The 24,473-nt window shown below is 48.6% G+C and overlaps 1 protein-coding gene across 1 annotated transcript in view; it reads left to right on the top strand.

Annotated features, from left to right (window-relative positions):
* Positions 1–11,650, top strand: part of INSC (INSC spindle orientation adaptor protein) — a 134,537-nt gene extending 122,887 nt beyond the window's left edge. Inside the window, exons 9-11 of the mRNA XM_077453680.1 lie at positions 1,617–1,772; positions 9,470–9,546; positions 11,155–11,650. Coding sequence (XP_077309806.1) covers positions 1,617–1,772; positions 9,470–9,546; positions 11,155–11,283 — 362 coding nt within the window. The 3' untranslated portion in view covers positions 11,284–11,650. The remainder of the gene's footprint in view (positions 1–1,616; positions 1,773–9,469; positions 9,547–11,154) is intronic.
* The last annotated feature ends 12,823 nt before the right edge of the window (positions 11,651–24,473 follow it).

Here is a 24,473-nt window from a genome sequence, read left to right on the forward strand (position 1 = left end):
GGAGCCAGGCCCGGGACAAGGGGTGGGCAGGAGGGGCGTCTGCCCCTGGCGCAATGGTTTATTGCAGGGGTAGGGGGCACCCTGACCCTAACCCTAAGGGAAAAGGGGGCGTAATTTGGTGTCTTTGCCCTGGGCACTGGATGACCTTGTCCCGTCACTGCTTGGAGCTGCCACTGAACTGGTTGGAACCTCAACTGTTTTTTTTTTTCTCTTTACTCTCTGTCCTGGAGACAAAATAGGAAGTCTGAGGGTGAAGTTCTCCAACAGACAACAATATATATATAAGAAGGAGGTTCCCACTTTTCACAAAATGATGGCGGCACATTCATTGGTACATAACAGCAGAGTGGTTATTTTTAGCCACTGTCAAAAAATTTGTTCATTTTCTTTTCATCCATTTTTTTTATTTTTTTGAATTATTCGGGTCATTTGTTATGATCCCAATTCACAAATTCATAAATTTGAAATTTTGGAAATTCATAAATCCGTAAATTTGTAAATTCAGAAATTAGAAAATTCAAACAATCCGAAAATATGAAAGAAAATCCGAAAATTCTAAAGAAAATCCGAAAATTCAAAAGAAAATCCGAAAATTCAAAAGAATGACTAACTTAAATAATAATAACTAACTATTAAATTGTAGGTATTGGAATTTAATTTCACATTTGGCTGTTTTTGTGAACGTAAGAAATGCAAATTTATTAGAAGTTCTGAATTATCCGAAATAATGAATGCCTGATCTAAACAGATGCAACAGAGTGAATTAATAATACCTAATAATAATAATAATAAAAAGGTTTGATTATTATTATTAATTTGTTACGTTCCATTTGTTTAGCTACAGCATTAATTATTTCGGATAATTCATAGTTTCACATAAATTTGTATTCGTTACTTTTACTGTCAGCCAAATTTAAAAGGAAATTCCAATACCTATAATTTAATAATTAGTAATAGTTAAATTATTATTATTTCAGATTTTCGAATATTCAGGTTTTCAGATTTTCGAATTTCGAACTTCCAAATTTCCGAATTTTCAAATGTATGATTTTTTTTGAATTTACGAATTTTCAAATTTACAAATATTTACAAAAATTGTTAAATGAGTTTTCAATAATTTCAGACATTTACAAATTAAAGAATTAGTCGAAATTTGGTAAAATATAAATTTGGAACAAAACAAATTGCACATTTCTAGTTATTTCTATTGTTAAAAGCAATAAAAATGTCAATGTGTTTTGGCCATTCAGGCCTTAATTATGAAGTGAAGATTAAGGCCCAAATGGCCGAAACGCGTTGACATCTTTATGGCTGTATTCTTTAGTACGTAAAAAAAAAACCCCGAAACAGTCTGCTAAAATATACAGAATGTTCCGGCATCAGTTTTGTGGACTTGTGTGTCTGAGAGGCTTCGGAAACCTCTTGTCCGGAGCGCTGGGTTTGGAGCCGTATCTGGATTTCAGTGGGGTTTGCAGCGCCATTTGTTTCTCACCTTTTCCCTCTCCATAATAAACAAACAAAACTTTGGCTTAATTTGCACTTTTCCTTCATTGATACAAAGTTACTCATTGTATTTTGTACATCCTGTACTGATATCACGTCTTCGTCCCCCTCAGGGGTGGAGATTCTGGTGGAGATGTTGGGAGAGAAGCCTCTCAGTGGGAGTTTAGCTGAAATCTCAGCCTGTGAGCGAGTCCTCCAGAAATCGGCCGTCACACTCGCCCGCCTGGGCCGCCATCCCGACATCGCCCACGCTGCCATCGAGTGTAACGGTACGTACATTCCGGGTGATATATACACTGAGCTCTGATCTCATCACTGTGCAGGAATTTGGATCGCTGTCATGTTTTGAAGGATTTTACACCTTGGTGATAAAAAAATAATAAAAAAAAATTAATAAAAAACAAAATTGTCTGGAATATATTTAAACCAGTGCCCCATCATTGGTGTCAGTGGGAGGAATAGTGCCCCATCATTGGTGTCAGTGGGGGGAATAGTGCCCCATCATTGGTGTCAGTGGGGGGAATAGTGCCCCATCATTGGCGTCAGTGGGGGGAATAGTGCCCCATCATTGGTGTCAGTGGGGGGAATAGTGCCCCATCATTGGTGTCAGTGGGGGGAATAGTGCCCCATCATTGGTGTCAGTGGGAGGAATAGTGCCCCATCATTGGTGTCAGTGGGAGGAATAGTGCCCCGTCATTGGTATCAGTGGGAGGAAGAGTGCCCCATCATTGGTGTCAGTGGGAGGAATAGTGCCCCATCATTGGTATCAGTGGGAGGAAGAGTGCCCCATCATTGGTGTCAGTGGGAGGAATAGTTCCCCATCATTGGCGTCAGTGGGGGGAATAGTGCCCCATCATTGATGTCAGTGGGAGGAATAGTGCCCCATCATTGGTATCAGTGGGGGGAATAGTGCCCCATCATTGGTATCAGTGGGGGGAATAGTGCCCCATCATTGGTGTCAGTGGGAGGAATAGTGCCCCATCATTGGTGTCAGTGGGAGGAATAGTGCCCCATCATTGGTATCAGTGGGAGGAAGAGTGCCCCATCATTGGTGTCAGTGGGAGGAATAGTTCCCCATCATTGGCGTCAGTGGGGGGAATAGTGCCCCATCATTGATGTCAGTGGGAGGAATAGTGCCCCATCATTGGTATCAGTGGGGGGAATAGTGCCCCATCATTGGTGTCAGTGGGAGGAATAGTGTCCCATCATTGGTATCAGTGGGAGGAATAGTGCCCCATCATTGGTGTCAGTGGGAGGAATAGTTCCCCATCATTGGCGTCAGTGGGGGGAATAGTGCCCCATCATTGGTGTCAGTGGGAGGAATAGTGCCCCATCATTGGTGTCAGTGGGGGGAATAGTGCCCCATCATTGGTGTCAGTGGGGGGAATAGCGCCCCATCATTGGTATCAGTGGGAGGAATAGCGCCCTATCATTTGTGTCAGTGGGAGGAATAGTGCCCCATCATTGGTATCAGTGGGAGGAATAGTGCCCCATCATTGGTGTCAGTGGGGGGAATAGTGCTCCATCATTGGTGTCAGTGGGAGGAATAGTGCCTCATCATTGGTATCAGTGGGAGGAATAGTGTCCCATCATTGGTGTCAGTGGGGGGAATAGTGCCCCATCATTGGTATCAGTGGGAGGAATAGTGCCCCATCATTGGTGTCAGTGGGAGGAATAGTGCCCCATCATTGGTATCAGTGGGAGGAATAGTGCCCCATCATTGGTCTCAGTGGGGGGAATAGTGCTCCATCATTGGTGTCAGTGGGGGGAGGAATAGTGCCTCATCATTGGTGTCAGTGGGGGGGAATAGTGCCCCATCATTGGTGTCAGTGGGGGGAGGAATAGTGCCTCATCATTGGTGTCAGTGGGGGGGATTAGTGCCCCATCATTGGTGTCAGTGGGAGGAATAGTGCCCCATCATTGGTGTCAGTGGGAGGAATAGTGCCTCATCATTGGTGTCAGTGGGAGGAATAGTGCCCCATCATTGGTGTCAGTGGGAGGAATAGTGCCCCATTATTGGTGTCAGTGGGAGGAATAGTGCCCCATCATTGGTATCAGTGGGAGGAATAGTGCCCCATCATTGGTGTCAGTGGGAGGAATAGTGCCCCATCATTGGTGTCAGTGGGAGGAATAGTGCCCCATCATTGGTGTCAGTGGGAGGAATAGTGCCCCATCATTGGTGTCAGTGGGAGGAATAGTGCCCCATTATTGGTGTCAGTGGGAGGAATAGTGCCCCATCATTGGTGTCAGTGGGAGGAATAGTGCCCCATCATTGGTGTCAGTGGGAGGAATAGTGCCCCATCATTGGTGTCAGTGGGAGGAATAGTGCCCCATCATTGGTGTCAGTGGGAGGAATAGTGCCCCATCATTGGTGTCAGTGGGAGGAATAGTGCCCCATCATTGGTATCAGTGGGAGGAATAGTGCCCCATCATTGGTGTCAGTGGGAGGAATAGTGCCCCATCATTGGTGTCAGTGGGAGGAATAGTGTTCCATCATAGTTACATAGTAGGTGAGGTTGAAGAAAGACACAAGTCCATCAAGTCCATCCTATGTGTGTGATTATATGTCAGTATTATATTGTATATCTCTGTATGTTACGGTTGTTCAGGTGCTTATCTAATAGTTTCTTGAAACTATCAATGCCCCCCACTGAGACCACCGCCTGTGGAAGGGAATTGCCACTCTTACAGAAAAGAACTCTCTACGTAGTTTAAGGTTAAACTTCTTTTGTTCTAATTTTAATGAGTGGCCACGTGTCTTGTTATACTCCCTTTTGCGAAAAAGTTTTCTCCCTATTGGGGGGTCACCAGTCTGGTATTTATATATTGTGGGGTCACCAGTCCAGTATTTATATATTGTGGGGTCACCAGTCCAGTATTTATATATTGGGGGGTCACCAGTCCGGTATTTATATACTGTGGGGTCACCAGTCCGGGATTTATATATTGTGGGGTCACCAGTCCGGTATTTATATATTGTGGGGTCACCAGTCCGGTATTTATATATTGTGGGGTCACCAGTCCGGTATTTATATATTGTGGGGTCACCAGTCCGGTATTTATATACTGTGGGGTCACCAGTCCGGTATTTATATATTGTGGGGTCACCAGTCCGGTATTTATATATTGTGGGGTCACCAGTCTGGTATTTATATATTGAGGGGTCACCAGTCCGGTATTTATATATTGTGGGGTCACCAGTCCGGTATTTATATATTGTGGGGTCACCAGTCCGGTATTTACATATTGGGGGGTCACCAGTCCGGTATTTATATAATGAAATCATATCCCCTCTCAGGCGTCTCTTCTCCAGAGAGAATAAGTTCAGAGCTCACAACCTTTCCTCATAACTAATATCCTCCAGACCCTTTATTAGCTTTGTTGCCCTTCTTTGTAGTCGCTCCATTTCCAGTACATCCTTCCTGAGGACTGGTGCCCAGAACTGGACAGTATACTCCAGGTGCGGCCGGACCAGAGTCTTGTAGAGGGGAGAATTATCCTTTTATCTCTGGAGTTGATCCCTTTTTAATGCCAATATTCTGTTTGTTGGCATTGCAGCCATTGCTGAGCCCATCATCTACTAGGACCCCCAGGTGCTTTTCCACCCTAGATCCCCCCAGAGGTTCTCCCCCCAGTCTATAAATTGCATTCAGATTTTTGACATCCAAATCCATTATTTTACATTTTTCTACATTGAACCTCATTTGTCATGTAGTTGCCCCTCCCCCGATTCATTTGTTCAGATCTTCTTGCAAGGTTTCCACATCTTGCGGAGAAGTTATTGCCCTGGGGGACTCCAATACCCACCCCGACCATTCCGAGTACTCCCCATTTATCACCACCCTCTGAACTCGCCCTTGTAACCAGATTTCAAGCCATGTACCCACCCTATGGTCCATGCCAACCCACCTTATTTTGTACAGTAAATGTTTATGGGGAACTGAGTCAAATGCTTTTGCAAAATCCAGATACACCACATCTATGGGCCTTCCTTTATCTAGATACACCACATCTATGGGCCTTCCTTTATCTAGATACACCACGTCTACGGGCCTTCCTTTATCCAGATACACCACATCTATGGGCCTTCCTTTATCTAGATACACCACGTCTACGGGCCTTCCTTTATCTAGATACACCACATCTACGGGCCTTCCTTTATCTAGATACACCACATCTACGGGCCTTCCTTTATCTAGATACACCACGTCTACGGGCCTTCCTTTATCTAGATACACCACGTCTACGGGCCTTCCTTTATCTAGATACACCACGTCTACGGGCCTTCCTTTATCTAGATACACCACGTCTACGGGCCTTCCTTTATCTAGATACACCACGTCTACGGGCCTTCCTTTATCTAGATACACCACGTCTACGGGCCTTCCTTTATCTAGATACACCACGTCTACGGGCCTTCCTTTATCTAGATACACCACATCTACGGGCCTTCCTTTATCCAGATACACCAAGTCTACGGGCCTTCCTTTATCTAGATACACCACATCTACGGGCCTTCCTTTATCTAGATACACCACATCTACGGGCCTTCCTTTATCTAGATACACCACGTCTACGGGCCTTCCTTTATCTAGATACACCACGTCTACGGGCCTTCCTTTATCTAGATACACCACGTCTACGGGCCTTCCTTTATCTAGATACACCACGTCTACGGGCCTTCCTTTATCTAGATACACCACGTCTACGGGCCTTCCTTTATCTAGATACACCACGTCTACGGGCCTTCCTTTATATAGATACACCACATCTACGGGCCTTCCTTTATCCAGATACACCAAGTCTACGGGCCTTCCTTTATCTAGATACACCACATCTACGGGCCTTCCTTTATCTAGATACACCACATCTACGGGCCTTCCTTTATCTAGATACACCACGTCTACGGGCCTTCCTTTATCTAGATACACCACATCTACGGGCCTTCCTTTATCTAGATACACCACGTCTACGGGCCTTCCTTTATCTAGATACACCACATCTACGGGCCTTCCTTTATCTAGATACACCATGTCTACGGGCCTTCCTTTATCTACATACAGCACGTCTACGGGCCTTCCTTTATCCAGATACACCACGTCTACGGGCCTTCCTTTATCTAGATACACCACATCTACGGGCCTTCCTTTATCTAGATACACCACGTCTACAGGCCTTCCTTTATCTAGATACACCACGTCTACGGGCCTTCCTTTATCTAGATACACCACATCTACGGGCCTTCCTTTATCCAGATACACCAAGTCTACGGGCCTTCCTTTATCTAGATACACCACATCTACGGGCCTTCCTTTATCTAGATACACCACATCTACGGGCCTTCCTTTATCTAGATACACCACGTCTACGGGCCTTCCTTTATCTAGATACACCACATCTATGGGCCTTCCTTTATCTAGATACACCACATCTACGGGCCTTCCTTTATCTAGATACACCACATCTACGGGCCTTCCTTTATCTAGATACACCACATCTACGGGCCTTCCTTTATCTAGATACACCACGTCTACGGGCCTTCATTTATCTAGATACACCACGTCTACGGGCCTTCCTTTATCTAGATACACCACGTCTACGGGCCTTCCTTTATCTAGATACACCACGTCTACGGGCCTTCCTTTATATAGATACACCACATCTACGGGCCTTCCTTTATCCAGATACACCAAGTCTACGGGCCTTCCTTTATCTAGATACACCACATCTACGGGCCTTCCTTTATCTAGATACACCACATCTACGGGCCTTCCTTTATATAGATACACCACGTCTATGGGCCTTCCTTTATCTAGATACACCACATCTACGGGCCTTCCTTTATCTAGATACACCACATCTACGGGCCTTCCTTTATCTAGATACACCATGTCTACGGGCCTTCCTTTATCTACATACAGCACGTCTACGGGCCTTCCTTTATCCAGATACACCACGTCTACGGGCCTTCCTTTATCTAGATACACCACATCTACGGGCCTTCCTTTATCTAGATACACCACGTCTACGGGCCTTCCTTTATCTAGATACACCACGTCTACAGGCCTTCCTTTATCTAGATACACCACGTCTACGGGCCTTCCTTTATCTAGATACACCACATCTACGGGCCTTCCTTTATCCAGATACACCAAGTCTACGGGCCTTCCTTTATCTAGATACACCACATCTACGGGCCTTCCTTTATCTAGATACACCACATCTACGGGCCTTCCTTTATCTAGATACACCACGTCTACGGGCCTTCCTTTATCTAGATACACCACATCTACGGGCCTTCCTTTATCTAGATACACCATGTCTACGGGCCTTCCTTTATCTAGATACACTATGTCTACGGACCTTCCTTTATCTAGATACACCACGTCTATGGGCCTTCCTTTATCTAGATACACCACGTCTACGGGCCTTCCTTTATCTAGATACACCACATCTACGGGCCTTCCTTTATCTAGATACACCATGTCTACGGGCCTTCCTTTATCTAGATACACTATGTCTACGGACCTTCCTTTATCTAGATACACCACGTCTACAGACCTTCCTTTATCTAGATACACCACATCTATGGGCCTTCCTTTATCTAGATACACCATGTCTACGGGCCTTCCTTTATCTACATACAGCACGTCTACGGGCCTTCCTTTATCCAGATACACCACGTCTACGGGCCTTCCTTTATCCAGATACACCACGTCTACGGGCCTTCCTTTATCTAGATACACCACGTCTACGGACCTTCCTTTATCTAGATACACCACATCTACGGGCCTTCCTTTATCTAGATACACCATGTCTACGGACCTTCCTTTATCTAGATACACCACGTCTACGGGCCTTCCTTTATCTAGATACACCACATCTACGGGCCTTCCTTTATCCAGATACACCAAGTCTACGGGCCTTCCTTTATCTAGATACACCACATCTACGGGCCTTCCTTTATCTAGATACACCACATCTACGGGCCTTCCTTTATCTAGATACACCACGTCTACAGGCCTTCCTTTATCTAGATACACCACATCTACGGGCCTTCCTTTATCTAGATACACCACGTCTACAGGCCTTCCTTTATCTAGATACACCACATCTACGGGCCTTCCTTTATCTAGATACACCATGTCTACGGGCCTTCCTTTATCTAGATACACTATGTCTACGGACCTTCCTTTATCTAGATACACCACGTCTACAGACCTTCCTTTATCTAGATACACCACATCTATGGGCCTTCCTTTATCTAGATACACCATGTCTACGGGCCTTCCTTTATCTACATACAGCACGTCTACGGGCCTTCCTTTATCCAGATACACCACGTCTACGGGCCTTCCTTTATCCAGATACACCACGTCTACGGGCCTTCCTTTATCTAGATACACCACGTCTACGGACCTTCCTTTATCTAGATACACCACATCTACGGGCCTTCCTTTATCTAGATACACCACATCTACGGGCCTTCCTTTATCTAGATACACCATGTCTACGGACCTTCCTTTATCTAGATACACCACGTCTACGGGCCTTCCTTTATCTAGATACACCACGTCTACGGGCCTTCCTTTATCCAGATGGCAACTCACCTCCTCATAGTAGGTTAGTTGATTGGTTTGGCAAGAACGATTCTTCATGAATCCATGCTGATTACTGCTAATGATACCGTTCTCATTACTAAAATCTGTATATAGTCCCTTATCATCCTGGTAACATCTGTGTAATGTGAGATGGAATTGCCACTTGTGGTCTCCATTAGAAGCCCATGTGACAGGGTGACAACACAGGAGCAACAAGTGGGAGTCAGGGACAGAGTGTTGTCAGCCTATAACAAGAAGTGCCTGAACAAAGACTTTCATGGCAGGATCACCAGGGAATAGGTTTAATGAAAGCTGCAAAGCTACTAATGTAAGCATGTAATTGGTGATGTCACTTCTTCCTGCAGGTATCCCCAGCCTCATTTCTCTCTGCCGCCACCCAGAGGAGAGGTACAGCAGTGATGCCGTCCTTGTTGCTTGTCTGGTATGTAGGAAATCCTCGAAATAAATGTATTTCTTTTTGTGTATAAATCTGCTTTCCCTGAAAACAGCATAAATATTTATACAAATGTCACATAAAGCAATAAAAATATCCATATAAAAGTGACAACAATGATCAAAATAACCTCATACACTGTGTTGCACACAAATACATTGCTGATAATATATTCTAATAAAGTCCAAAGGTATAAATAATCCCAAGTGAAAAAGCACAAAATTACACTTCTGCAATGAAAGTGTTCTCCAGGGAAAAGGCATCATCCTCCACCTTCCCCTACAGCTGGGGTCTCCAAACACTCTAAACAAAGGGCCACTTTTCGTCCTTTAGACTTTGGGGGGGGGGGGGGGCTGTACTGAGTCCACCGGGAGTAGAAATTGTCCTGTCGTCAGTGGGAGCAAAATTCGGAGTGGCCCCATCATTGGTATGAGTGGGTGGAATAGTGCACCATCATTGGTGTCAGTGGGAGGAATAGTGCCCCATCTTTGGTTTCAGCGGTAGGAATAGTGCTCCATCATTGGTGTCAGTGGGAGGAATAGTGCACCATCATTGGTGTCAGTGGGAGGAATAGTGTTCCATTTTTGGTAGCAGTGGGAGAAACAGTGCCCCATCTTTGGTTTCAGTGGGAGAAATAGTGCTCCATCATTGGTGTCAGTGGGAAGAATAGTGCCCCATCATTGGTGTCAGTGGGAAGAATAGTGTCCCACCATTGGTGTCAGTGGGAGGAATAGTGCCCCATCTTTGGTGTCAGTGGGAGGAATATTGCCTGCCCCATTGTTGATGTCAGTGGGAGAAAATGTGCCCCATGGTTGGTGTCAGTGGGAAGAATAGTGCTCCATCTTTGGTGTCAGTGGGATTTACAGTGCCCCATCATTGGTGTCAGTTGGAGGAAAGTGCCTCATCATTGGTGTCAGTGGGAGGTGCCCCAAGGACTGGAAAAAGTCAAGCAAAGGGCCGCTTTCGGCTCCCGAGTCAGTTTGGAAACCCCTGCTCCAAAGGGCCTCTTTTAAACTTAAGCCACGTACACACGGGCGGACTGTATGGCCAACTTAGTCCGTCATACAATCCGACGGACAGTCCGTCCTACTTTCGAATGAACGGACTTGACCACACACGGATGCACAAACAGTCTGTCGAAAGTTTGCGCGATGACGTGTACGGCACGTACGACGGGACAAGAAATAGGAAGTCCAATACACAGCAATGCAACCTTTCGCCGTGTAAATCCTTTCTGAGCATGCGCCATACTTAGTCCGTCGAACTAGCCTACTGACGAGCGGATTGTCCACTGAAACCAAAGTCTGACGGACAGAATTACGGAAATTCCGAAATACTTAGTCCGCCAGACTGCACGCTGAAAAAGTCAGCTGAAGCCCACACACGAGCGGACTGTCCGCTGAAATGTGTTTCGACGGACTAAGTTGGCCAGACATTCCGCCCGTGTGTACGCGGCTTTAGAATAATCAGATGTTGTAATTTTCAATCTAATAATTGGAACAGGAAATGATATCCTGTGCATCTTATAATGATTGACTTTGTATATTTTGTATACAATTATAATGTATTTATATATATTGAATTTGTATATTTCAGGCGGCGTTGCGCAGGTTGGCGGTGGCGCATCCTGACGGCATCGAAGACTCCGACTTACAGCAGCTGGTCAAACCCCGACTGGTGGATTCATTCCTCCTGTGCTCCAACATGGAAGAGAGCTTCGTATAGCCGAGGACTTCAATCTGAGGAAATCAATTAATATATATATATACAAAGTATACGAATTCTGTGATCACAGAAGAACGGTCGCTCTGCTCCAAGTGCCAGTCATAGCATCTGCAGAAATAATATTTTATACATTGTAGCAGCTGCAAGATCGATGTTATTGTCCCGGAATCTCTGTGCCGGTCCTACAATCTGCTGATCTGAAGTATATATTCAGCTGAGGAACAATCACTAAAAATATTTGTGTCTTTTCTACCTTGCGATATTTTGTAGCCAGGAAATGTTTTGATATGAAAGAAATACATTTATATAAATTACATCATAAAGAAGTGACGACCTTTGTAAATAAAGAGAACTGAGATCAATTGAATGCAAAATATCTCCATGACTTATCATTTCTTTTCTTTTTTTTATAGAAATAAACCAGTAACTTCAATCTCTGTACCAGAGGAGCTTACACTCTAATGCCCCCTCCCCTACAGTCACACACTATTATTATTATACATTTATATAGCTCTGACATATACCGCAGTGCTATACAGAGAACACTGAGCCAGTCACATCAGTCTCTGCACCAGGAGCTTCTCCACCAGGTGGTGCTGTTCTGCAAGGTGCTGTTGATTTACTCTACTTTGGTCTCAGCTAGAGGAAACATCAAGCCAGGGTCTGACCTGCAGGCTTCTCCCCCAGCCCCCATGGTGTGGATGGGGGGAGATAAAGGTGGAGTTTCTCCAGAGACACCAAGGCCTACTTCATGTGCTCAAGCTGCAATGGATCCTGGTCCTGTCTCTATGCAAGAGGAGTCCTTACCGGTCCTCCAGGATAGGGTGGTGAACAGACTTCACCGCACTGCTAAAGAGGAACAGAAACTTGCTGTCATGAAAGAGGATCTCAGGAAAAATAAATCCCTGCACAGTAAGTCTGGAAGCAGTAAGAGGGAAGTATCCAAGCTGAAGTGTCTGGAAGAGGCATTGAAAAAGCAGGAGAAGTTGGTTGCCTCTCTGAAGGAGAGAAGCAGTGTGTTCAGAGAAAAGTGTGAGAATGAGGAGAGATTCCAACAGATGAAGGAAAGTGCCTATGCCAGTACCAGCCAGAGGGTGGATACCAGAGCAATGGCGACAGTATGGATGGGGGTAAGGAAGTAGCTTCACATGGTGGCCCCAGTACTACCCCTGTCTCAGGATCTGTCATGTCTGAGTCAGTATCCACCCCCCTCCCTCCCCAGCAGTCTGGGTCATCTCAGGAGGAGGTTGAGGAAAATGGCGGGTTGCTGAAGACGATTACAGAAATGGAATCTCCCTTGAGTGGCACCGACTCATCAGATGAGGATCATGATAATGGAGGGCTTGCTGAAAATCTCTCTCAATGTGTGGAGGATTTTCCAGAGATTGTATCTGCCAAAAGATCCTTGCAATCAGCAGGGAATGCAGGAGGAGCTGGCTGCGAGGAGTCCCACATGGACACTAACAGTGCAGAGCAGGAATGTCGCATGAACATTGAAACTGCAGAGCAAGAGGGCCGTATGAATGCTGAAACAGCTGGTGTTTTTTTTTAAACAAGAGACTTTACTTAATGATGGAACTGCTGGTATCTGTGGTACTTCTGGGACTATAGTGAGTGGAACTGTTGCGCTGGAGGGGAGGAGGGAGGATCAAGTGGTGGGTAATTTACCAAACCTGATTTCAGATTTTCCTATGCAGCCAGTTAATATTCCTATGCAGCCAGTGAATGTTTCATCTGTCCCAGTTAGGAACTATGCTAAGGCTGCGTCGGGACAAAGTCATGCTGGTGGTGGTGGAAGGGAGCCAGTTGTGCGACTTTCACCTAACTCACCTTCCATTAAATGCAGGAATGTGGTACAGCTCAGGTGGGAAGGAGGATGTATTCCACCTATCAGGAGGGAGGTTGTGGATAAGATCCTAGCCATGGGATTTAAAGCAGAGGATATTTATTCTCTTATCAGTCCAGCTGGTTCCTTTGAATATGATTTGTCATTTGTGCATCCAGAATCACTGGATCTGTTTTGGGAGCGGTTTGAGCGTGTATATGGGGGCCAGCCGGACTGGAAGGGGCTTGTGCCTAAAGTTGTCTCATGTCAACCTTTGATTAAGAATGTGGCTATCCTGAGTAGGAATGAGTCTATAACCCCGAGGATTTATGGGTCTGGTTGAGGAGGTTTGGTGAAACGTTGTGTCCCCTAAAAAATATTGTGGATGATAGAGGAATCTGGACGAGTGGGGGGTCGGTGTTAATAAGGTTGAGTGTGTGTGGGAATATGGTCCATCATTTGCCCTCCTCTGCCTTTATTGGTAGAGATAGAATTATCTTCTACCCTGGTCAACCTAAGCTGTGCCATAAATGTGGAGTCAAGGGACATTTCTCCTCTAAATGTCCAGAACAGAAGTGCTCTTTGCGTCAGGAACTGGGGCATCTGGCGAGGGACTGTAACATCATTAAATGTAACCTATGTGATAAGGTGGGTCACCCTTATAGCCAGTGCCCTGAGGCTTTACACAATAAGCCAGAGCTGGTGGAGGAATTCTTCCACCCGGATAGAGAAGAGTCTGGGTTGGCAGAGGTTGTACCAGAGGATCCTAGTGTCTCTGTCCCATCAGAATCTGTGTCTGTGAGGCCCCCTGTGGTGTCAGTGTCCCCCCAGTCTGTGGTCTCCCAGTCAGTGTCAGAAAGTGTGTTTGTCAAGTCTGTACCTATTGTTTCTCCTAGTGTGATGAAGGCAGTGGAGGGTGCTGGACCAGAGTGTATGCTGGTGCCAACCCCTCCTCCTCGGTGTGGCTGAAGTGCGGCTGGAGGTCGGCAGAAACGGGGGTGGAGTGAGGGATGGAGTGGATAATGGTAGAGGGGGAGGTGGGAAGGGAATGAGGGTGGCTGGTGCAGAATTCAAGGTGAATGATGTGGAAGTCGGGGTGAATAATGTGGGAGAAGGGGTTAATGGGGGTTTTTGGAATCGCATTTTGATGGCGATTAAATCTTAAAAGGTTTCTTAGCCTGGATTGTGTTCAAGTTGACGTTCGGGGTTTGTAGTCTCTTTTTTGTTGTCATTAAAATATGTTTTTAATACGTTATCTTGTCAGGAACGATTTTCTTTACTTGCTGATGTAAGATTACTTGTTTTTATTTAGTTGTTTATTTTCCTGTAAATATGTTTTATTAATAAGCTGTACGTTTGTATGATTTTTTTAATTTAAAAAAAATACACTCTAATGTTCCCTCCCCCACAGTCACACACTATTATTATTATACATTTGTATAGCTCTGACATATACCTCAGTGCTGTACAGAGATCACTGAGCCAGTCACATCAGTCTCTGCACCAGAGGAGCTTCTCCATGAGGTGGTGCTGTTCTGCAGGGTGCTGTTGGCTCACTTTCCTGTAATCTCAGCTGAGAGAAGCAGCAAGCCTGGGGCCTCTCATGCAGGCTTTTCCCAGGCAAGCATGGACCATGTTGGGGAAGACGAAGGTGGAGGCTCTCCAGAGGCACTGAGGCCTACTCCATGTGCTCAAGCTGCACTGGATCCTGGGTCTGTCCCTATGCAAGGGGAGTCTTTACCAGCCTTTCAGGATAGAGTGGTGAACAGACTTCACCGTATTATTAAGGAGGAACAGAAGCTTGCTGTCCTGAAAGCAGATTTTCAGGAAAAAGAAATCCCTGCATAGTAAGTCTGGGAGCAGTAAGAGGGAAGTATCCAAGCTAAAGTCTCTGGAGGAGGCATTGAAAAAGCAGGAGAAGTTGGTCGCCTCTCTGAAGCAAAGCAGTGGTGTGTTCAAGGAGAAGTATGAGAATGAAGAGAGATTCCAACAGATAGAGAGTGCCTGTGCCAGTACTGGCCAGAGGGTAAGGAAGTGGCTTCACATGGTGGCCCCAGTACTACCCCTGAGTCAGCATCTGCCCCCCTTCCCAGCAGCCTGGGTCATCTCAGGAGGAAGTTGAGGAAAATGACAGATTGCTGCAGGCCATTGCAGCAATGGAATCTCCCTTGAGTGGCACCGACTCATCAGATCTTGGTAAAGGAGTGCTTGCTGAAAATCTCTCTCAGTCTGTGGAGGGCTTTCCTGAGATTGCTGCTACAAAGAAAGAAATTGCACCTGCCAACAGATCCTTTCAATTGGCAGGGAATGCAGGAGGAGATGGTGTGTATCCAGACAGAGAAGTTTCTGCTGTCTGTGAGAAGGAGTCCCACATGGACACTAAGTCTGCAGAACGGGAATGCCACATGAACTTTGAAACTGCAGAGCAGGAGAGGCGTATGGTGTTTTTTCTAAAAGAAGACTTTACTTGATGACGGGACTGCTAGTAACTGTGGTACTTCTGGGACTATGGTGAGCAGGACTGTTGTGCTGGAGGGGAGGAGGGAGGATCAAGTGGTGGGCAATTTACCAAACCTGATTTCAGAGGTTCCTATGCAGCCAGTTAATTTGTCATCTGTCCCAAATAGGGACTATGCTAAGGCCGTGTTGGGACAAAGTCATGCTGCTGGTGGAAGGGAGCCAGTTGTGGAACTTTCACCTAATGCCCCCTCCCCCACAGTCGCACACTATTATTATTATACATTTATATAGCTCTGACATATACCTCAGTGCTGTACAGAGATCACAGAGGCATGAATATAAGCTCCAGGTTGAGGATTTGGATGTTATATTTGCTCTCAGATGACATTATTTTTTATAAAGCGGTTAATATAAAATCTTTTATGTCGGATGACAATGTACGCGTTTCGATGGTTATTAATACATACTGGAGGTGTGACGGATCCATTATATATTTTCATGACTTCTGGGTGTTTGGATAAACTGTTGGTACAATTTACAATATCCACGGCTGCCACGTTCACCTTTATTGAAAATTCTTTTGTGCGTTTCACGAAACGATAGAAACGGCAACTTTAATGCCTATAAGGAGGCTTTCCTTGTCTACTAATGCCTGCGCCCCCTCTAATCTCTCGCTATAATTTATCGCTTATATATATATAAAAATAAAAAAAAAGAATAAAAACAAATAAAAAGTATGGAATGTAATGTTTGTATTTTCGGTATTATATTAAAGGATGAATGTGATATTAACAATAAGAAGTCCTTGTACCCGCGTCACGTGTGATCCACGTTTCCTCAGGCGCAGCACTTGAAAAACACAGAGTGGCGAGAAATGCTCCCGTGTAGGTTTAATTGTATGTTACATCGTGTTATTTCTATGAAGTTTGAATTTAACTGCATGACTACCGGAAAAAAAAAAAAACTTTTACAGTTTTTAAACACAATAAAATCTGCAATTTTGCCAGTAATCAATGCATTCTCCCCTCCCCCACTTCCACTGAAAGCAGGGACCCTGGAGAATGAAATGGTCGTAGCTGCAATTTTTTTAAGATGTTTGCACAGGTATTTTGCAGGATACAGTGAGGGGAAGAAAGTATTTTGATCGGCTGCTGATTTATTACGTTTGGCCACTGACAAATAAACGATCAATCTAAAATTTTATTGGCTGGTTTATTATAACAGTGAGAGACAGAATAACAAAAAAAAAAAACTATCGAGAAAAACGCATTTCAAAAAAAAGTTTAAAGCATTTTAATGAGTGAAATAAGTATTTGATCCCCGATCAATCAGCAAGATTTCTGTCTCCCAGGTGTCTTCTATACAGGTATCGAGCTGAGATTAGGAGCACTCTCTTAACAGGAGTGCTCCTAATCTCAGCTTGTTACCTGTATAAAAGACACCTGTCCACAGAAGCAATCAGATTCCAATCTCTCCACCATGGAGACCAAAGATCTGTCCAAGGATGTCGGGGAGAAGATTGGAGACCTACACAAGGCTGGAATGGGCTACAAGACCATCGCCAAGCAGCTTGGTGAGAGGTGACAACAGTTGGTGGGATTATTATTCACAAAATAACGATGGATCTCCTCGGTCTGGGGCTCCATGGAAGATCTCACCTCGTGGAGTTTCAATGATCAGGAGAACGGTGAGGAATCCGCCCAGAACTACACCGGAGAATCTTCTCCATGATCTCAGCTGGGACCATAGTCACCAAGAGAACAATCGGTAACACACTACACCGCGAGGGACTGAGATCCTGCAGCCCCCGCAAGGTCCCCCCGCTCAGGAAATCACATGTACAGGTCCCCCCGCTCAGGAAATCACATGTACAGGACCGTCTGAAGATCACTAATGAACATCGAATGATTCCGAGGAGAACCGGGGGAAAGTGTTGTGGTCAGAGGAGACCAAAATCCAGATCTTTGGCATCAACTCAACTCACCGTGTTTGGAGGAGGAGGAATGCCACCTATGATCCCAATATCACCATCCCCCACCATCATACATGGAGGACCTATGACCCCAAGAACACCATCCCCCACCATTATACATGGAGGACCTATGACCCCAAGAACACCATCCCCCCACCGTCATACATGGAGGACCTATGACCCCAAGAACACCATCCCCCACCGTCATAAATGGAGGACCTATGACCCCAAGAACACCATCCCCCACCGTCATACATGGAGGTGGAAACATTATGATTTGGGGGTGTTTTTCTGCTATGGGGTCAGGACAACTTCACCGTATCAAAGGGATGATGGACGGGGCCATGTACCATCAAATCTTGGGTGAGAACCTCCTTCCCTCAGCCAGGGCATTGAAAATGTGTCATGGATGGGTCTTCCAGCATGACAATGACCCAAAACACACGGCCAAGGCAACAAAGGAGTGGCTCAAGAAGAAGCACATTAAGGTCCTTGAGTGGCCTAGCCAGTCTCCAGACCTTAATCCCATAGAAAATATGTGGAGGGAGCTGAAGGTTTGAGTTACCAAACGTCAGCCTGGAAACCTTCATGACTTGGAGAGGATCTGCAAAGAGGACAAAATCCCTCCCGAGATGTGCGAACCTGGTGGCCAACTCCAAGAAACGTCTGACCTCTGTGATTGCCAACGAGGGTTTCTCCACCAACTACTCAGTCATGTTTTGGGAAGGGTTCACATACTTATTTCACTCATTAAAATGCAAATCAATATAGAACTTTTTTAGAAATTCTGGATATTTTTGTTGTTATTCTCTCACTGTTATAATAAACCGACCAATAAAATTATAGACGATCGTTTCTTTGTCAGTGGGCAAACGTACAAAATCAGCAGCCGATCAAATACTTTTTCCCCTCACTGTATAAATGATAGTGCAAAGAAACATAATACTGTATTATCATTATTAAAGAGGAGCTCCCGCCCCCCCCCCACCCCCCACTAAAAAATGTAAAGTCAGCAGCTCCAAATCCTCTACAAATCCTGTAGCTGGTGACCTTTAATATTAGGACACTTACCTGTCCAGGGATCCAGCGATGTTGGCACCCCAGCCGATTTTTCAGTTGGCACCTGGGTGCTGTCGCCGACATTCCTTGTAAGGGAATCCACCAGGGAAGACTTGTGGCTTCACACCCGGTTCCCTACTGCCCAATGCGCGAAGTGCGCTGTGCTTTGTAAATGGCCTGGCGACGGGGGAAGGAGGAGGAGGGTCGAACTTCCAGGGGACTTTGCCGTGGCGAGGTCACCCAGAAGTGGGGAAGGGTACCGGTCAAAAACAAAAATCGGGGGAGGGGGCAACCAAGCGGAGCTTTCCCTTTTGGGTGGAGCTCCGCTTTAAGTGTAAAAGATGATGTTGCATCGAGTAAATAGATACCAAGCATGCAGAGGCGTAACTAGAAACCTCAGGGCCCCGATGCAAGAAATCAGGAAGGGCCCCCCCCCCCCCCCCCCCGAAAAGCATGATTTTGATACTATATTTTTTTCCACTGTAGAACAAAGTAAAACATTTCTGTGCAGCCTGTGTCCCGAGTGAAACCTGTGTCACCAGTGCAGTGGTGGTACTGCAGGGGGGTGGCAGTGGTACTGGAGGGGGATGGTGGTCCTGGAGGTGGGTGGCGGTGGTAGTCCTGGAGAGGGGTGGCAGTGGTACTGGAGGTGGGTGGTGGTGGTGGTACTGGAGGGGGGCTGATGGTGGCACTGGAGGGGGGTGGCAGTGGTGGTACTGGAGGGGGATAGTGGTCCTGGAGAGGGGTGGCAGTGGTACTGGAGGGGGATGGTGGTCTTGGAGAGGGGTGGCGGTGGTACTGGAGGTGGGTGGCGGTGGTGGTACTGAAGGTGGTAGCGGTCCTGGAGAGGGGTGGCGGTGGTACCGGAGGTGGGTGGCGGTGGTACTGGAGAGGCATGATGGTCCTGGAGAGGGGTGGCGGTGGTACTGGAGGTGGGTGGCATGGTGGTGGTACTGGAGAGGGGGTGGCGGTGGTACTGGAGGTGGGTGGTGGTGGTACTGGAGGTGGGTGGCGGTGGTGGTACTGAAGGGGGGTGGCGGTCCTGGAGAGGGGTGGCGGTGGTACCGGAGGGTGGGTGGTGGTACTGGAGGAGGGTGGCGATGGTACTGGAGAGGCATGGTTGTCCTGGAGGTGGGTGGCGGTGGTACTGGAGGTGGGTGGCATGGTGGTGGTACTGGAGAGGGGGTGGCGGTGGTACTGGAGTGGGTGGTGGTGGCACAGTCTGGAGGGGTGGTGGCCTGGTGGTACTGGAGGGGGGGTGGTGGCACTGGAGGGGGGATGGTGGCATTGGAGGGAGGGGTGGCACTGGAGGGCAGTGGTGGAACAGTCTGGAGGGGGGGTGGTGGAACAGTCTGGGGGGGGGGTGGTGGTGGCACAGTCTGGAGGAGTGGTGGTGGTGGCACAGTCTGGAGGAGTGGTGGTGGTGGCACAGTCTGGAGGGGGGGATGGTGGCATTGGAGGGAGGGGTGGCGGCAGTCTGGAGGGGTGGTGGTGGTGGCACAGTCTGGAGGGATGGTGGTGGTGGCACAGTCTGGAAGGGTGGTGGTGGTGGCACAGTCTGGAAGGGTGGTGGTGGTGGCACAGTCTGGAGGGGTCTGGAGGGGTGGTGGCACAGTCTGGAGGGGTGGTGGTGGCACTAGAGGGGTGGTGGTGGCACTAGAGGGGTGGTGGAGGCATTAGAGGGGGGGTGGTGGTGGCACAGTCTGGAGGGGTGGTGTTGGCAGTCTGGAGGGGGGGGTGGTGGGCTGGTGGTACTGGAGGGGGGGTGGTGGCACTGGAGGGGGGATGGTGGCATTGGAGGGAGGGGTGGCACTGGAGGGCGGTGGTGGCAGTCTGGAGGGGGGGTGGTGGAACAGTCTGGAGGGGTGGTGGTGGAACAGTCTGAAGGGGGGGTGGTGGTGGCACAGTCTGGAGGGGGGGTGGTGGTGGCACAGTCTGGAGGGGGGGTGGAGGGCTGGTGGCACTGGAGGGCGGGTGGTGGCACTGGAGGGGTGGTGGCACAGTCTGGAGGGGTGGTGGCACTGGAAGGGGGTGGTGGTGGCACTGGAAGGGGGTGGTGGGCTAGTGGCACTCGAGGGGGGGTGGTGGCACAGTCTGGAGGGGGGGTGGTGGCACTGGAGGGAGGTGGGGGTAGCGGCACTGGAGGGGTGGTGGTGGCAGTCTGGAGGGGGGTGGTGAAACAGTCTGGAGGGGTGGTGATGGCACTGGAGGGTGGGTGGCACAGTCTGGAGGGGGGGTGGTGGCACTGGAGGGAGGTGGGGGTAGCGGCACTGGAGGGGTTGTGGTGGCAGTCTGGAGGGGGGTGGTGAAACAGTCTGGAGGGGTGGTGACGGCGGGTAGGTGGGTGGTGGTGGCACTGGAGGAGGTTGTGGGCTGGTGGCACTGGAGGGGGGTGGTGGCACTGGAGGGGGGGTGGTGGCACTGGAGGGAGGTGGTGGCACAGTCTGGAGGGGTGGTGGTGGCACTGGAGGGGGTTGTGGGCTGGTGGCACTGGAGGGGGGTGGTGGCACTGGAGAGGGGGTGGTGGGCTGGTGGCACTGGAGGGGGGGTGGTGGCACTGGAGGGAGGTGGTGGCACAGTCTGGAGGGGCGGTGGTGGCGAACAGTCTGGAGGGGGATGGGGTGGAACAGTCTGGAGGAGGGGATGGGGTGGAACAGTCTGGAGGAGGGGATGGGGTGGAACAGTCTGGAGGGGGGGATGGGGTGGAACAGTCTGGAGGGGGGGATGGGGTGGGACAGTCGGGGGGGTGAGGTGGGGTGGAACAGTCTGGGGGGGGGGATGGGGTGGAACAGTCTGGGGTGTGTGGTAGAACAGTCTGGAGGGGGGGGTGGTGGCACTGGAGGGGGGGTGGTGGGCTGGTGGCACTGGAGGACAGGGGGTGGCACAGTCTGGAGGGGTGGTGGTGGCACTGGAGGGGGGTGGTGGGCTGGTGGCACTATGGTGGCACTGGAGGGGTGGTGGTGGCATTGGAGGGAGGGGTGGCACTGGAGGGGCGGTGGTGGCAGTCTGGAGTGGAAGTGGTGGAACAGTCCGGAGGGGGGTGGTGGAACAGTCTGGAGGGGTGGTGATGGCACTGGAGGGCGGGTGGCACAGTCTGGAGGGGTGGTGGTGGCACTGGAGAGGGGGTGGTGGGCTGGTGGCACTGGAGAGGGGGTGGTGGAACTGGAGGGGTGGTGGTGGCACAGTCTGGAGGGGGGATGGGGTGGAACAGTCTGGAGGGGGATGGGGTGGAACAGTCGGGGGGGGATGGGGTGGAACAGTCGGGGGGGGATGGGGTGGAACAGCCTGGGGGGGATGGGGTGGAACAGTCTGGGGGGGTGGGGTGGAACAGTTTGGGGGGGGGATGGGGTGGAACAGTCTGGAGGGAAATGGGGTGGAACAGTCTGGGGGGGGTGGAACAGTCTGGGGGGGGGGTGGGGTGGAACAGTCTGGAGGGGGATGGGGTGGAACAGTCTGGGGGGGGATGGGGTGGAACAGTCTGGGGGGGATGGGGTGGAACAGTCTGGGGGGGTGGTGGTGGCACTGGAGGGGGGGTGGTGGGCTGCTGGCACTGGAGGGCAGGGGGTGGCACAGTCTGGAGGGGCGATGGTGGGCTGGTGGCACTGGAGGGCAGGTGGTGGCACTGGAGGGGGGTGGCAGGCTGGCACAATCTGGAGGGGGGATGGCGACTTACCGCCAATCAATCGATGATGATCGATTCCCCCTCCTCAGAATCCTGCAGAGTGATCCTGATCAAGTGATCAAGTCCTGCAGGAAGCGTGCCTCCGTTCCAACTTCCTACAAGAAAGCCTTGCTTCAGAGAGCTCCTCCCCCGCCTTCACTGAATTGGCTGTTCCCTTTCAGTCGCTCTGGATAGGCGGGGGCGGAGCCAAACGAGCAATTCTCTCACGCTTTCTCTCACGCTGGTGAAGGAAGCCCCCCCCCCTCACCACGGCATGACAAGCGAAAATGAATAACAGCACACGCACACCCCCGGCCGGACAGTCAGGTGGCCCCTCGGGCGGCGGGCGGGCTGCCGGTGGGCCCCCTGAAGTGGCAGAGAATTACAGGGCCCAGTCGCACTTGCGACTGTTGCGACCCTGATAATTCCGCCACTGCAAGCATGCCAAGTCTTAAAATTGCTCAGGCCACATGCACGGCACAATTGATCAGGTGACAGGTGTGCTTTATTATTTATATTTATTTCTAATATTTATTTATATCTAAAAAAACATTTTTTATAATGATTTTTTTTTTTTTTTATCTTTATTGCTATCACAAGGGGCTACAAGCTCCCTATGTGAGAGCATTTGGCAAGTAACAGGTCCTCTTCATGTAGACATTGGAGGCCTTTTAATTACCTGTTCATCCTTATTTTTGTTTACTTAACGGGCCAAGCTGTCCGACAACACTGACAGTTCCTGGAGTTCGGACAACCCAGATAACACTGCTGGGGGTGTGACAACGCCCCTGTGCGACTTCACTGCAGAATGAAGGGTGTTGTCAGTCTATTACAGTGGCGGCTGGTGGGTTTTTTTCTTCGGGCGGGGACGGCAGTCCCGGCACCCACCCCAATCTGTCAGGTCTGGGGTGGCACACCCCTCCCCCCCCCCCCCCCCAGGGTCAGGGCAGGAGCTCTGGGCGGCGTTGGCTTCTCTCCGGCTGCTTCCTCCCTTCCCCTGCATCTCCTCCCTCCTCCTTCCGCGGGCCAATCTGATCGGATCTCCTTTTGGCCAGTCGGGTGATGGGTGTCACGACCCTCTTCCTGATTGGCCAGAAGGAGAATTAGCATTACAATAGTGAATATGCATTCGCTATTTTCACACAACTGAGTGGGCCCACCCCTTTTTTAAAGCCTATTAGAGCCTCAGGCTCTAATCATGTGCTCCAACCCAACCCCCTCATTGGAATCTGTGCATCTGGCGCCCTGAATGTAGATCAGGGGGCTGGACACATGAATGGGGGGGGTGGCGCTCATGCGCCGCTCCTTATGGATGGACCGCCACTGCAATATTCTAAGAATTGGAAAAAGAAGTGATATGCAGGTTGGATCATCAGGTAATAAAACAATGTCACATGGGGGGACCCTGAGAAGCAAGGTAGGAGCCATGGACGTACCTTCTATACCCCGGTCTTTTCTTCACTGTGCCCGGCCAATCACCAGATCCGGCTATCAGTCTGACAGCTGGGAGGGGAGCAGACAATCAACAGAAAGCAGAATTTGTTAACTTTTGTATTATTGATAAATACATTGTAACAACATTTTGGGGACTTGGACTGCACATCATATCAGTCAAAGGAAAAGTGTGAAAAAAAATTTTTTCTTTGGAAATAGAAAAGGTCGGAATTTAACTCCTTCCGAAATCCTCCCACCGGCCCTTATCTGGTGCATTGCCTAGCTGCTTGACGACGGCGGCATGGCGGCTCTGCTGTACCAGATCATAAAGAATAAAAGTGCAGCGCTTGTCACTAAGTGAAGTATCGTGTAACTGAGTATAAATGAATAAACTATCATAAAAAACCTAAGTGTTGGTGAATCCAGATGAAGTGAAATCAACAATATAAAGTGTTATACAAAAAAAATTATTTGTTAGTTGACAGAATTAACATCTTTCAATAACCCAAAAGTCCAGTGCATTTAAACATGTGAAAGGAAATTCAAAAGCATAAAATAGTGTCCTAATTTAGGTGAACAAGAATGTAGTTAATCCTGTTTGTTCAGGAGAGAGTGCTTGACCGCGTGGACCCTTCACAGCTACAAATCAAATAAGAAATGGAGGCTTACCAGATCACCGATTAGTATGCACAAATGCGAATACCCAAACGATTCGAAGCGGACAACCGGACAACGACCCAGTCACTCAGACGTTCCACTGTCTCCGAGTCGATTCGAGT

The sequence above is a fragment of the Lithobates pipiens genome, unplaced genomic scaffold (genome assembly GCF_037356315.1).
Source record: "Lithobates pipiens isolate NorthernLeopardFrog02 unplaced genomic scaffold, aLitPip1_a1.2 Scaffold_24, whole genome shotgun sequence".
NCBI lineage: Eukaryota > Metazoa > Chordata > Amphibia > Anura > Ranidae > Lithobates > Lithobates pipiens.